We start from the raw sequence: 16,137 nt of genomic DNA on the forward strand, positions 1-16,137 counted from the left end.
TCATCCAAAAATTATAAGTCCAAGTTTGAAATAATACGTAAAAATGAAAAAACTTAAGAAATATTTATTAACTACACTACAATAAATATTTTTATGTATTAAATATATTTAAAATGTCTATACATATAATGTCGGGTTGATTTGGTTTCGGTTTGACCTTTTTTAGTTAAAACCAAACCAAACCAACAAATATGGTCGGGTTTTTTTTCCAACACCAAACCAAATCAAACCAAACCATAGTCGGTTTTTTTTCTCGATTTGATTCGGATTATCGGGTTGGTGCGATTTGTCGGTTTGATGATGATTGATGAGCTATGAATTTTTTATTTTTTTAACTTCTTGCCCTTTGATTTTCTTTTCATCCCCTTTATTAGAACTATTGCTTTATTGGTGACTCAAACCCAGGACCTTGAAATTATTGGCGAAAGTGTTGACCATATGAGCAACCCAAAGAGTTATGATTCAATTCCCATCTCTTGCATTTCCACTCTATGGTCTCTGCCTCATCAGGTAGCCCAAGCCCAAAGTCCTTCCAACCATATACACTAATATTGAATGGAACAGTATAAAAGATTGGGAAAAGAAAGAAAACAACGTTAAATATCAAACTTTACAAACTCCCAACAGAAAATTAAGTACTAAAACCAAGATTGCCTATAGCTAGTTGGGTTGTTATTTCTTGTGGATAGGGTACAACTACATTAAAGTTACAGATTATGTTCATAGAACATGAATCAAAAGCATCTATATAGCCATAAATTAAAGATAAAGAACTGCGGCTTCAATTATATAGCTAATTCCTCCCAGGTTTCTGGACTTGGATATTCATTCAAGTCTGGCTTCATTGATAACCACTTGGACTCTGTAGAATTGGTTGCAGTTTGCAGCATAGCATCCACTTTGGCACCAACTTGAGTAGCTTTCTTGCGAATATCAGAAGCAGAAAGTTGGTTGTGAAGTTGATGATTTTCATTAACTATGAATTGTGGGAAGTTGAGTTTAGCTAAAGGGCCTCTCAAGTAAAAAACAGCAGTGTCATAGGCACGAGCAGCTGCTACTGGAGAAGAGTAAGAACCTAGCCAAATTCTTGACCTTTTATTTGGTTCTCTTATTTCAGCCACCCACTTTCCCCATTTCCTCTTGCGTATTCCTCTTTATGGCTTCTCTTGTTGGCTATTTTGCCTTTGGTTTTCCTTCTCTATTCTTGAACAACATGACCCTCCTTCCATCTTCAACCAAAAATAAGAAAGAAAAGGAATAAGAAAGAGACGAGGGAGAAATTAAAGAAAGATGAACACCAGCTATAGTATTTATATGGAGGTGGTGGGAATGTATACAGACACCGGAGCAGCTGTGCGTATATATAGCCGTCTCAATTCGTACATACTTTTTTTAATATTGAATTACATTAAAATTAATACACAACCCATAGATTTTGTTGATTAATGTTATTTAAAAAGTATGAACAAATCGAAGTAAAAGAAAGACTAGTCCACTTTTTTAAATAATATATACTACTATCATACAGTAATGTGGAATAAAAAAAGAATACGCACGTATACACAGTAACAAGGACCACCAAGAAAATATGACGGGATGGAGGAGAATAGGACCAAGAAAATTTAAAGAAAGATAAACATAACTATAATTTTTATTATTATTTCGTTTCAGTTTCCTTATTATCATATCTTACAATTGTGTTATTGCTTTTTTTTGTTTAACTGATGGTCTATCGAAAATATCTCTACCTTTACAAGTAAAGTCTGCACATATATTATCTTTCTTAGACATTACAAGTGAAATTATACTGAATTTTTTGTTATTATTGGACGAGAATCTTTTCCCTAAACCTAATGTTACGTTCTATATTGTTGTCCCGTGTTCTATGTTTTCGAAACACAACTAAAGTAGAAGTGTGTGGGGAATAAGATCTACCGTTCATTTGTCTAAACTGGTAGTAATGATCAAGATGACGATGGCTAGTTTGTTGCCAAGTGGCCGGAGGGGACATTTAGGTGGGATGATTAATTAATAATTAAATCGTAAACATCTTAGGTTATATGACTTATGGAAATGAAAAAAATTAGCTGGTCGGTGACTCGGTGGTGCATGAATCAGCTACTTGGGTGTCTGAGAATCGAGAGTGATTTGTGGTCCAATTAAACAAGAGGGAGATGAGTGGTTCATCAATCACTTCCTTTGTTTTGTTTTAAGTTCTAATTTCCACTTTCTTTCATCTCATTTTGATTATATTGACAGCTGATCTAGTAGGATTATAAAAGCCAATTACGTATTTCTATTGGTGTCCTTCGTGAGATTCCGGCTAATTCAAATCCGCGTTACATAAGCCTTATTATCGGGAAAGAACTCCTTACAAGAGTTGTTTTCATTTCGAATCCGATTCATTTGATTAAGACGAGAGGAATTTTATCCTCCTACTACAATCTTTGGTGGTTGATGACAGTGGCATAGGCGTAGCTGTATAGGTCGAAATCTGATTAAAGGAACTCTACTTAAGGAAGATCGACCAGGAGTCAACCAAGCCGAAGTCATGTACAGGAAGCAATATATCGACGAACGATTCCGCTACGGTCGAGTACTCAGTTCCGCTCGAACGGGTAGTTCGACACTTAGACATTTCAGGGGAATACTCTAGAAGATATTCCAAAAACTTAGGTTTAAAGACCGCTGGGTAAGGAAAGCGTTTTGTATAAATATCATTAGAGATAATAGGAAAAAGGGGAGAGGGGGGAACAGAGATAGGGATATTCATCCCTCTGAAGGAGAAGATGTTCCATCCTCCCAAGCTCTTCGCCAAAAGGGGGTTAAACCTCAAAATCGACACTTCATCTGTAATTCAACTTTATCAAATGTATGGAGGTCTATCTAGTTTAAGAATGGTGATTCTTTTCTTTTATGTATTTGTCGTTATCATTTGATATTATTGAAGCCATCTTCATTTTCTTACACCATGGAATACAATCGCGACTGTAATCGAACTTTACGTCCAACTATACTTATTTATTCTTGTCTTCCATCCCAGATCTAGAATAAATTATCTCTGGCTAGGATTTACCCCATACCTTCTTGTTTAATTAGTTTAATAAAAAGGCTTGAAACTTTTTGGTTAAACAGTAGCTACCCTATGCCAAGGGTGGTCAAGTGCATACCCTTCGCCGAAAAATTATACGGCATATATAGTTAAATACTATACTTTATATAGTTATATATTATATTTTGAACACTTATAATATAGTTGAGTGAGGCAGTCATTGGTTTAGGGTGTTCAATGTGGCGTGTCGTTCATGAGTTCAAAGTTCTATCCATTTTATTTGCCAAAACTAAACGGAGACCACCATGTGTGGTCTATTTAATTTTTTTTTTTCAATCTAAAAAAAAAATTCTAATAAAATAACTCTTAAAACTTAAAATTATAGTTTTATTAATTTTTTTAATTGTTTAGCTAAATATTGCTTAATTTGATCTAAAAAATTTGGTATATCATTCATGGACAAAAATAATTATTGACTTATTTAAAATTTGAACATCCTTTGCGGGATTCGTGGCTACGCCATGATGAGAGAATTCAATAGTTAAAAAGATACAATTTGTACCATGAAGAACTGGTGAACTACGCAAGCTAGATACATGCATTTGGGACAGAGGACTCGTAATACTCTCTTTGATTGATCTAATCTTTACTTATTCTAATCACGAGAATCTCTCATCCACTGCTTTCAAATTTCAATAGGCCCTTTCTTCTTTCTTGATTAAATAAGTGAGAAAGGAAAATAATTAATCGTTACTTCCATATTCATTCAATAAACTTCTGTTAGGCACCAATTTCTTAAATTAGCTAACGGATCTAATCTATTTATTGGACTAATTAAAGGTTGATGAAGAAATGACTTCACAAAAGGTATAACTCTCAAATCTCTGGTAGCTCCACTTCATTCACAAGTCCTTTTTGTTAATGGCAGCATTCAAAAGTGAAAGTAATAATAAGCCACTGGTTGTTAATTCAAACAAGTGCCTAAAACTTGGGTTTTCTAGAGGACCAGGTTGGTGGGGATGTTATAGTTAAGTACAATTTAAAGACCAGCGAAACGTGTAACATATATGAGAAAGAGGTTAGCACTTATTAGCCTGTTTGGCCAAGTTTCTTTTGAGGCAAAAATGTTTTTTTTTTTTTTGGTCAAAAGAGTTTTTTTCCTAAAATTAAGATGTTTGGCCAAGCTTTTGAAAGAAAAAAAGTGCTTTTGAGGAGATGTAGAAGCATTTTTGAGGAGCAGAAAAAAGTAGTTTCTCCCAAAAACACTTTTTTGAAAAGTACTATTGAAAAAAATACACTTAAAAGCACTTTTTAAAAGCTTGACCAAACACTTATTACTATTCAAAAGTACTTTTCAAACTAAGTAGTCAAACACAAACTGTTTCTCGTCAAAATTACTTTTTTTGAAAAGCACTTCTCAAAATATGAATCAGAAGCTTGGCCAAACCTATAGCCACCTGCAATATTAGTGCTACTGCCAATGAAACTAGGATGTTTGTTGTCGGCTATGTTACTCGAATCCTTCAAAAATATCGCCACACTTGTGTTGGATCTTCCAAAAATACACATAATTTTTGGAGGATCCGATATGCAAACAAGACAGTACTTCGGGCGGCAGAATCCCCTATTGCTGCTGCTGGCGATTATTGCAGTCCAGTGACCGTACAATAGGCCAAATGGAGTTTTAATATTCTTTTTTAAGGTTAGAAAGCGAGTAAATAGTACTCCTATGTGATTGAAGGGTGTCCATACAAGTCAAAACCGTCTAAAAATGGGCACTTTTGAGTATATAGCTTTCCCTTTGGATTCTCTCTTAGTTAAAGCAGGCCAAAGTCTTCTTGTTACCACATATTCTCCAGTCAAACGATCAACAACAACTCGGCGGTGACTTCAATGAAACTTAATCAACATTTTTTAAGCCCAATAAGCTATATGAGTGTAGGTATACCATTCCTCCATTTTCAAAGCCCTCTAACCAGTGACTACTAGTCAGTCATGACGCAAGAAAATGGTAAACTCCATGTAGTTTTCATTCCATACTTGACACCAAGTCATATGATCCCCTTAGTTGATACAGCCAGACTCTTTGCTAGCCATGGTATAAAAGTTAGTATTATCACCACCCCCTATAACGCCCTCCTTTTCCAGTCCTCCACCGATCATGCCATCGATTCTGGCCACCAAATATACGTTCACAAACTCGAATTCCCATCAGCTGAAGTTGGCATTCCCGAAGGGATTGAGAACTTCAGTGCAGCCACAACCACAGAAATGGCTACAGGTGTATTTATGGGTGTTGCTTTGCTGCAAAAACCCATGGAAGATCTTATCTTTGAGCTTCGTCCCCATAGCATCATTTCAGACTTGTTCTTTCCATGGACTGTGGATGTAGCTGAGCAACTGAAGATACCTAGACTAATGTTTTACCCGACAAACGTTATGTTCCAGTGTGTGGAACATTGTTTGAAGCTGTATACCCCTCATGAGAAGGTAAGTTCAGATTCGGAAAGTTTCTTGGTTCCGGGTTTGCCTGATAAGATTGAAATGAAAAGATCTCAACTACCAGACGATGTGAAAACCAAACCTGAAGGACCATACTGGGATTTGATGAAGAGAATTAAAGAATCAGAACCTCGGAGCTATGCCATGATTTATGACACTATCTATGATCTAGAGCCTAGTTATGCTGAGCTTTATCAGAAAATCAAAGGTAAAAAACCATGGCTTATTGGACCTTTGTTTCATTTTTCAAAGAGAGAAGAGGCAATTAGCAAATCAAGAAACACTGCAGTTCAAGAGCGACACAGCAGCCTAAGTTGGCTTGATTCTCAAAAACAAAACTCTGTTGTGTACATTTGTTTTGGAAGTATGGGAAGGTTTTCTGATGCTCAGCTCACTGAAATTGCCTTGGCTCTTGAGGCCTCGGATTTGTCATTTCTTTGGGTGGTGAGAAAGGGAGACAAAACCCAGGAAAATGAGCAAGAAAGCTGGCTGCCAATTGGCTTTGAACAAAAGATGCTTACAAACAACAAAGGTTTGATTGCCAGAGGTTGGGTGCCACAGCTGAAGATTTTGAACCATCCAGCGACTGGAGCGTTCATGACTCACTGTGGCTGGAATTCCACCTTGGAATCTCTCACAGCCGGAGTGCCAATGCTTACATGGCCCTTGTTCGCAGAGCAATTCTACAATGAGAAGCTGGTAGAGCTTCTTGGATGTGGGATTGGGGTTGGGGCAGAGGTCTGGCACATTTCCTTTGACATCAAGGATAAAATTGTCAAGAAGGAGAAGATAGAGGAGAGCATGAAAATGTTAATGAGCACCTCCATGGAAAGTGAAAAGATCAGAAGTAGAGGAAAAGACATCGAAGCAATGGTTAAGAGGGCTGTAGAAGAAGGTGGCTCATCTTATAATCATCTAACAGCAGTAATACAGGAGCTCAAGTGTCATGCTTTTGGCACATTGGGAAAGTAATCCAAAATTTAATGTCCTGACCTCCTAAATTTTCCCAAAATATGCATCAAGGATGCTGACCTCAGCTTGTATCACAAGACAGAATAAAAGGAAAACAGAATAGCATGTTACGTTTCAAGCAATATTTTATAGATGACAAAATCTCAAGTGTTACGCAATACTTCCCCATGTCTCAAATATAGCTATTAACAAAAGTGAGCTGCATCTAACCTTCCAAGATCACTATTTTTTCCATTTTTGTGACAGCAGGGTATGTGATAAGACATGAAGAAAAGTCAGTTACCTGAGAGAGAAGTTTATCATCCTTTGGCCTTTGACCCTTCTTCTATAAACAAATAGCGACCAGTAGATTGCTTTTTGCTTTCACACAATCAGCAACTAACGGATCGTCAGCACAGAAAAACAAAGCCTTTGTCTAAGGAATTGCAAGTAAAACCAGAAATAATACACCAACCATGCAGTCAAAATAACAGATAGCATGCATGTTGCATACTGTCTATATTCATTGTTGAATCATAAAGAAGAAAAGCACCATTTTAGCCACATAACCACTATGTCCATAAGGACTACATCACATAATTATATAGTTCAATACAACTAATGTCAGATAAGAGCTGGATACTGCTTGGCTTGATGCCTCACTCGTCTCTTGTACTCAGCAGTATCCTGCAAAAGCAAGCTCACATATCGTAATGGCAAGCTAAACAGGGATTTATATGGTTCACTCCAATATCGCATTTCAAATGCACCACATTCTCTGAATGGAAACCGAAAGTTAATTTTCTTCTTAATAATTTCAATATAATTTGGAAGCAATTAATTGTCATTTGGAATCCCTTCTACAATCCAACAGTATCTCAAACATTTTTCTATTGATTTCAAACACTGTAAAAATTAATTGTTATCTAGGCATCTATGTACATAATTCAGAATTGAAAGCTATCATGGTAAAAGGTTTCGATAATCAAAATGTCAACTTAATTAAATTTTTTTCTTAAAAAAAGGTTGTCAAGCTTGAGTAGACTACCTGCATGTATAGCTGATAACCATCAGTTTGTGCTGGATCATTAGGATTTGGCTGGTCAAGCAAATCTTGGATACCCACCAAAATTTGTTTAACTGTAATGGCAGGCCTCCACCCCTAAAGAAGGTTATAGCCAACGCAAGAATCAAATGGAAGCTGTTATATCAAACAAGACTGACAAAGTAACACAACAGCAATGACAAGAACTTACACTGTCCTCATTGAGGATAGACAGGCATACTGTTCCTGATGGATAGATATTAGGATGAAAGAAACCTTGAGGGAACTTGCACTTGGGTGGTTTGCTAGGGTAGTCTTCACTGAAGTGCATTGTTATTGGATAGAAGCCGCCCTCCCAGTCAGTCTGTGCCAGTTACAACATTGCATGTCATTATTGCTCAGGCTTGTAAATTGTGTTCGGTGGTAAAACCTAAATGACCTAACTATGACTAAAACCATAAACTTCCCAATTTTTTTTAATAAGATAAACTTCCCAAAAGCTTCTAGAACTAGCATCTTCCTGAAACTCAAGATGACAGAGAGAGAGAGAGAGAGAGATATTTGCATATGCCATGCGCAAAAGATTGTCGCATGATTGTTAACTGCAAGTCACTAACAGAACTAAGACCAAGCACTTTCTCTTTGTGGTCAAGGAAAGAAAATACAAATGGCGGCGCTAACTAAAAGCAAGCATTTCAACGCAACATCCTCTCACTCTTATGCAATTAATTTATATTAAAGCTATTAAAGTTTAAACCCTATTGGTATTCGGGAAAATGGTCTTCTGCATTCTTGCAAAGTTCATGTTCTTCTTACGTTTTATACTATAATCCAGGAAAAATGCACAGACTTACTTTACCAGGCTGTATGAGTAACTTTCTCACATTGTTTAGCACAACATAAGAACCACTTCGCCTGCCCTCTCAATACCAAAATGCAAATGCTATTCCAAGGACTTAAGTGACTCCCATAAAGTAACTGTAAATTGATTTCAGGTCTACAGCTGGCAGTGCCATTCATAAAATCACTAACTACAACCTTTATGAATAATTCAGTAAGATGCATTTTGCGAACACCATCAAAGGGTCTTTCTTATAGATTTTAGATAATTCAAGACAGACCTGTTTGTTGCCTGATTTCTAAATGCAATACTAGACTACATAATATTTCACCTAAGGGATCAAGATTTTCTTCATTTCAAACATCATGAAGTCTAATTTTTCACTCATTCATAGATTCCTGAAGAGTCCGTTCAGGTTGATATTGTTTTTTTAATGCATGGCACTTTATAATTCAACCCCCTACCCAAAGATTATTTCTTTTCCAATGCAATATTTGTTCCCTTTTTTTCCTATGGAGAATCTAACATCTTCAACCATAGGAAAAAAGATATTGTCCTGGATTATGGATTAGGATACATAAAAGGCATATGCAAGTTGCTCCAAGTAGTTGTTATGATCAAGCTGAAACCTTGTATTTTTTAAATCTTATAAAAGGAACTGTAATTTTATTGATTATCAATTGATTGGAGAGAATACTTTCCATTTGTGGATGAAATTAAGCTTAATCCATAATCATGAAAAGAAAGTGTATAATACAACTATTCTCATCCAACTAAACGTAACGTAGATCTCTCAAATCTACTTCCTAGTTCCCAGCTCCCACCCCCATTACCAAATTCTCTTCACTTCTATTTAATTCCTTGCTTTAATGGTCTATTCAGTGAAGTAAATCAAAAGAAAACTAAGTAAATCACAACCAATATAATTGAACACTTCCCACAATGGCTGTGAAATATATTCAAACTGATGTGTTTAAGTACTGATTAAACTCCGCTATCTTTTCTTCATATTAATGTGGAATCAATTAACATCCTCATCAACGCACAAAAAAAGGATTAACTATAGTGCAAAACCACTAACTTTTAGATACCAAAGCAAGCAAGCAACAAAAAAAAGGCTTCTTTAGAAACTAGACACATTCCAGTCTAAAAAATCCTAAACATGGACGAGGAGAGGATGATCTTTGGCACAATGGTAGTCCTGTTGATGACCTGTAGATCACATTTTTGATGCAAGGTGTGGAAACCTATTTCTTAAATGCAAGAGAAAGGCTAGGCACAACAAACACTCCGTCTCCACCCGAAGAAAACTTATCCACCACCCAGTGTTTGGACCAAACCAATCACAATTAACTAATATGTATTCCACATTTCAATTCTCAATGTATCACGAGTAGCGGAGCCAAAATTATCACTAAAGGGAGTCAAAATTTAAAAAAATAAATACACGAAGAAGCCAAGGGATTCAATATATACATAACAAATCAGTAGTTTTTACCTATCTAAACAGTGTGTATGTGGCTCCGCCAATGTGTATCACTTAACCGTGATAAATTGATGTGGTTTCATGCAAACACCGAGATTTTTATGGACAAGGAATGGAGATTTTCCAAGAAACAAATCATCAGAATATTCTAGCTTTCCATTTTTAATACTACTAAAACATCTCCAGAAAAATTACAAAAAAAAAGGAGAAATTTGTGAAGAAAGGAAGAAACTTCACATACCCCGGTTTTGCCAGGGATAGAACAATGCCACACCATCAAATTGACAGACCCATCTGGACCTGTTTCCGGCTTAGCCACAAAACCCTAAAAAAGAAAAGAAGCGACCCATAAAGTTAACATACTCATCAAATTAAAACCCATTACTGTGTATGAATAGACATAGTAATAAAAAAAAATTGAAAGGAAGAGGGTATAAATAAAGAGTAGAAAAGGACGTACATGTGGGTGATTCTTACGCCATGCCTTGCGTTCCTCAGCAAGTCGACCACGCGCGATTCCGCCTGACATGTTTGTTTGCCTCCCTTTTTCCTCTCTCTGTCTCTCTGAATGATGAAATCAAGAAGAACTGCGCAGGAGGAAAAGGGAAAATGAAAGGGTTTTTCTAGGTAACTCTGTCTGCAATTTCGAAGTGATTTACATAATGTAATGTAATCCGAGTTGGATTTAATAAATGAGTTGCTTATTCCACTACTTCAAATAGTAGTATCAATTTCACCTTTTGGTTATGATGGCTAAAAGAGTGAAAAAGGAGTATATATGCAAAGGGGGAAATGATCGGGACATTTTGTTTAATGCAACAAGATCAATGGAACTAATATTTCAGTGTAGAGTCAATAGGTTAATAATCGTCACTTTGTGAGTTTCATACCTAAATTAGACGTTAATTCATATGGACTATAAATATGTAGAATAACTTGTTGAGAGGCACGTGTAATATGAAAAGTCTTAAAAATAAGTCTTAAAATATTCCCAAGGGAGTATTTTAATATGAGTTCATAGGAGTTTTAGTAAGGGAGAACTACATCCCTTGTCACTTGGCCCAACAAACTATCAGAAAATAGCCCACGTTTGAAGCTCTTACCTAGTGTAGCCCAGATTGTACATAAACGCCCTTTGTAATGATCAAGGCTGGTAAGTCCATCGATCCTTAAGCCCGAATCCATCCTTACGGAAGAACTTGAAAATTACTTTTCACCAGTTAGCCCACCCCTTTTTCCTTCGTTTCCCTTTTTTCTTCGTTCTTCTTCTTCTTCCCGTGTCAACCTTTGCACCACAGGATTTCTCTACTATAGTTATTCTCCTTCAATTCTTTTTCAGATTTCAATGGTTAACTAAGGATTTGAAAAATAAAAGTCACCATTACAGGTGGTTCGAAGATTCGATTTCAGAAATTGAGTTTTCCGATTTGTTAGTTGTTTGGAATGGGTGTTGTCCCAATTGATTGGAATCATTAAGATGAGTTCAAAACTTAAATTTCAAGTGATTTGGAGTAGATTTATGCTATATTTGAGTAAAATTTCAGAGGATGTCCAAGGAAGAAGAAGAACACGTGAAGCTCCATTGATAGGATTCATTTGTATAATAATGTATAATATTATGTAAATAGTGTATAATAGTGTATAAACACCACTTATACACTATTATATACAAGGTTGATACATTATTTACAAGTATTTGGTGTTTCTCGCATTTTCTTCTTCTCATTCTTCTTATACAGCTATATACATAGTGTATCAAGAATATTTTCACTCTGTGATTATACATCTTTATACACTTTTATACAACTATATACATAATGTACCTCTTTGTATAAAAGTGTATAACATTGTACAAAAGTGTATAAGCATCTCTGACGAAATTTTTGTACGATTTTCACTTGCAATTCTTATATAAAACTAGTCCAAATCTCCAGCAAATAACTTCAAACTTTGTATACAACCTACTTAGACTATTTCTATAAGTTCAAACAATACCCACTCCAAATTTCTCACAAAATCATAATCGAAATTTATCAAGATTAGCATTAAAGGAGATGAGATTTTAAGTTTCTCGCGTCTGTTTTTGCGTTTTGTAGTTGTGATAGGTATGTATAAACCTGAAGATATACAAAATCAAAAAAAAAATTGAAGAAGTATTGGTTATAGAAGAAGGCACGAATGAGTGTTGACTGAGTGTCTCGATCAATGGTTACACTAAAAATGGGGAACTGATTTCTGTTTGCATATGATTCTTTTTTATTAATTAAATTAAATATTTATGGGTGAAACATAAGGAGAGAGCTACAATAGGGGTAGGTAGGAATAAATGAGATTGTTATAATTAGAGGGAATGAGAAAAGAAAAGATCTTATTGATATTTGGCTACACACTTACAAACTTGTAACTGGGCTAAAATAGTGCAAGGTCAACTTATGGAGTGCATTATTATGTAATTTTATCTTTTACAAATACCCAGTTATTTAGGTACAAAATTCGCAATACAATGATAGTTTTGGAGATGTTAAACTATTAACTCTTCAGTATATTAGTGTCAAGTATTTTTTTTTTTTTTTTAGGTGTCATGGTCCTTAGTACAAGTTTGAATCTAAAAATATATCTTTTGAACATTGTCGTCTGATATCAATTTAGCGACAATATCTGAAACCACACTATTTTTTGGCTAATTCGACTAACCTCAATCGATTGGTATCGTTTATAACTTTATATGAATATATGTATGGACACAGTTTCATTTCAAAGCCAAATAAGTTACGCTAAGGGTGGCATGTGTGCCGATTAGGACCGGGCCCGGCCCAGGACCGCAAGCCCATATGAGCTGTGGGCCTAAACGGTCCTACCGGATAGGACCGGGACCGTGGGGAGGTGGGCTGGGTAGTGGGCCGGTCTTGTGCATTAGGCCCGCGAGATCGTGACCGTTTAGGACTGGGACCGGCTGGGAAGTGAGCCGATTCAACTGGTCCTAAACGGGCCCAACAGCTCTAAATTTAAAAAAAATGTGCTCATTAGGGCATTTAAAAAGTAGTCGTTTGGGCTGCCAAAATAGCCATTGGCTATTTACAAAATAGCCATTTAACCCCCTCAACTTTGTTTTAACCCCAAACTTTTTATAATTATACTTTTCCCTATTTTAACTATTAATACCCCCTTACTCTTTCATTTTTCTCACCAAATCATCAATCTCAAGCAATCTCTCTCTAATTTTCTTCTATAATTGCTTACTTTATTGTTGCAATTTGTGAAAAATTGTGAAGTTGGTGAATTGAAGTCTTCAAGTCTTCAACGATAATTAATTTTCAACAAGTTGTTCGTCAATTCGGTAAACTTGTTCCAACTCTTAACAACAACAACAACAACAACTACCCAGTATAGTCCCACAAGGTGGGGTCTGGGGAGGGTAATACGTACACAGGCCTTACCCCTACCCGAAAGGGCAGAGAGGCTGTTTCCAATCGACCCTCGGCTCAGGAAAATGAAAAGGAAAACAAAAACAAAAAATAAAAAGCAAAAGAGCATCGTTCGTTCCAACTCTTAAGTTTTAATATTATGTTTTGTTTGTTTTATTTACTTTGTATTGTTTGATTAATTAAGATGGATTTTTCGTTAAAAAAGATGTTTAGTAAAAATAAGGGAAAATTCAAGAGTGGTGAATCTAGTGGCCAATTTATTCCTCCTCCAATTCCCCGGGCTCCCCTACCCAAACCCCATACCCATCCTACACCTGTTGCTATTCTTGATAGTGATAATACTTTATTACAATTTACTGTGAGTCAATATTTGTATAATGTTGGAGCTAGTGAACAATTAAACCATGAATATATGAATGCTCTTTATGGTAATCCAACTATTGATGAAAATGATGATGAAGAAATAGATTTTGATGAAACGCAACCGGATGACGATACACCCACTTGTCATGTTGTTGAAGGTAACCCAACTAACAATAATCCAAATGATGCCCCGTCTGACCCTCCTGTTACTACCCCTACTTTTTTTAGACAACCTTCTAAACGGAGCGAAACATCTCTTGTTTGGCCATTTTTTACTCAACTAAGAGAAAAATTAGGGTTAAGTGTAAAACTTGTGGCAAAGAGTTAGCTTTTAATTATGTTGGAGGTCGGGGGGGACAGGAGGTTTGAGGAGACACATATTGCTACACCCTCAAGATAAAGTTAAAAATCTTCGTATGAAAGCTTTGGACGAGGGGACAAGTGTACCTAATCAGGCTGACCTTAGTATCGGGTCAAATCAATCTCAACCGGGAATTAACACTGTTACCGGTGGTATTTTATATTATGTTCCAAGAAAAGATCGGGAAAAATTGGCAAAAATGGTTACTGTTATGTGCTTACCCTATAGTTTTCCTTCTAACCCTCACTTTGTGCATTATATTAGAAATTTTTTTAATCATACTTATAAAGGATGGCCTCGCCAACCGTAAAGAGCGATATTTATAAATATAAACATAAATATGAACAATATTTGCGCTATTTATTTACTCATATAAATTTCGTGTTGCTATTACTATTAATATTGGTAGAAATGGTAATGACTGTGATTATTGTACTGTTACCAATCATTGGATTGATGAGGATTGAATAATGCAAAAGCACATTATTGCTCATAGAATAATTAATTCACGTCACACAGGGCAGTTTATTTCTAGCACTAGACCAAATGTTCCAACTCATTCTTCTTCTAGTTCTCAATCATCTAAAAAAAACTGCGGGAGTAAGAACACTTACTGCTTGGGCCGGATTCAGGGGTTCTCAAGGTTCTAGTAGTAGTGATTTTTCACAACTAAATGAGCTTGAAGTGTATTTGTCACAAGGAATTGAGGAGGTGAATCCCGGCGGCTCCTTTAATATTTTGGAATGGTGGAAGGACAAAGAAAAACACTTTCCGATTCTTTCAAGAATGGCCCGAGACATTTTAACTATTCAAGCTTCAACAGTGGCATCGGAGAGCACTTTCAGTCAAGCAAGACTTCAACTCGGTGATTATAGAGAGTCTATGAGGGGGAGCTTGGAAAAATTAGTACTTTTTTGAGATTGGATCTGTTCGGAACGAAGAAATTTTGGACTTGCTGAATCACAATCAGAGGTAGACGAAGCTTACGAAGAAAGGCTAGCTGAACTTGCGGAGGATGTTGCTTCGCCCGGAAGCAGTGATGAACAAGCTTCTTTTCCGCCACCACCAACAAAAATTCCTTTGAACCTTGAAGGATTTATGAAATTTGTAAGAGATACCATGTAAATTAATATGTAACTTGTATTTTGGCACATCTTGATTAATTTCTTTTTCTTCTCAATGGTGGTATTAGCACCTTGTTGTGCTCATTCCATGGGGGGAGGAAGACTAAGAAAGATATTGCCATGTGTTTGTTAATGCTATTATAAAATTATAACGCATTGCTTTGAATATCTCTTTACAATATTTTTTGCGTTCAAATTTGAATTAAAAAATTGAGGTCACAATTCTATAAATATAATTTACAAGGAATTGCCTTAGATAATTTTAAAAAAAAAAAATAGAATGTATCCGTGGGCCCACATAGGCCCGGGACAGGCCCACTTAGCCCGGGACCATTAGTTCGTAGTTCCGGTCCCGGGTTGGTTCCTACAAAAAGCCCACATAGATCCAGGACCACTTAGGACCGGCCCACGAAGCCCAGGCCCACTTAGGGCCGACCCACAAAGCCCATTTAGGACCTGGCCCAGCCCACATTACAGCCCTAAGTTACGCTTTTAACACAAATTAGGGTGTTCCCTTTGCTATGATTCATGACTAGGAGCTACGATGATACGCTCATATTTACAAAATTTTGAAGGAATTAAATTTTGATTGAAAGATCATGATAGAAAAATATACTCCTAGTACCTTAGCTTAAGTAGCTTGACTATTCGTTACTTTCTATCGATAGAGATATCGATGAATCTGCACACTAAGGTATGTGGAGACGGAAAGAAATTATACAATGTTTGTCTCTGCAACGAGATAAATGTCTTTCCTGATTTTCATTCCAATCTATTGTCCATTAGACTATGTCCTCGGAAGTAGTATTTCGGTAGTTCTCATTTTATGCCGTGAATAGTACTCAAAATATTCAACAACAATGAAGATAAATTGTATTTAACCCACTAAAATAGGAAATCTAAGCAATGAAACAGTAATAAAGAAGGGGATGAGATGCGAGAAGAATGGACAAGAGAAGCCAAAGAAGAAGGGTGATGAGAGGATTC

At 36.2% G+C, this 16,137-nt stretch overlaps 2 protein-coding genes and 1 pseudogene across 2 annotated transcripts; 1 reads left to right on the plus strand and 2 right to left on the minus strand.

Annotated features, from left to right (window-relative positions):
• Window positions 1-591: 591 nt before the first annotated feature.
• LOC109240605 lies at window positions 592-1,619 on the minus strand (annotated as a pseudogene).
• Window positions 1,620-4,424: 2,805 nt separating this feature from the next.
• On the plus strand, window positions 4,425-6,855 carry LOC109240602 (scopoletin glucosyltransferase-like). The gene has a single exon (XM_019407270.1). It carries the CDS (start codon window positions 5,048-5,050, stop codon window positions 6,524-6,526), a length of 1,479 nt encoding a protein of 492 aa, XP_019262815.1. The 5' UTR covers window positions 4,425-5,047; the 3' UTR covers window positions 6,527-6,855.
• An 89-nt stretch (window positions 6,856-6,944) lies between these two features.
• On the minus strand, window positions 6,945-10,656 carry LOC109240603 (SUMO-conjugating enzyme SCE1-like). The gene is made up of 5 exons (XM_019407271.1): window positions 10,338-10,656; window positions 10,119-10,202; window positions 7,762-7,914; window positions 7,554-7,667; window positions 6,945-7,192 (listed from the first exon to the last, which is right to left on the minus strand). The coding sequence occupies exons 1-5, from the start codon at window positions 10,404-10,406 to the stop codon at window positions 7,130-7,132; spliced, it is 483 nt and encodes a 160-aa protein (XP_019262816.1). The 5' UTR covers window positions 10,407-10,656; the 3' UTR covers window positions 6,945-7,129.
• Window positions 10,657-16,137: the final 5,481 nt, after the last annotated feature.

This window comes from Nicotiana attenuata, unplaced genomic scaffold, assembly GCF_001879085.1.
Source record: "Nicotiana attenuata strain UT unplaced genomic scaffold, NIATTr2, whole genome shotgun sequence".
Lineage (NCBI taxonomy): Eukaryota > Viridiplantae > Streptophyta > Magnoliopsida > Solanales > Solanaceae > Nicotiana > Nicotiana attenuata.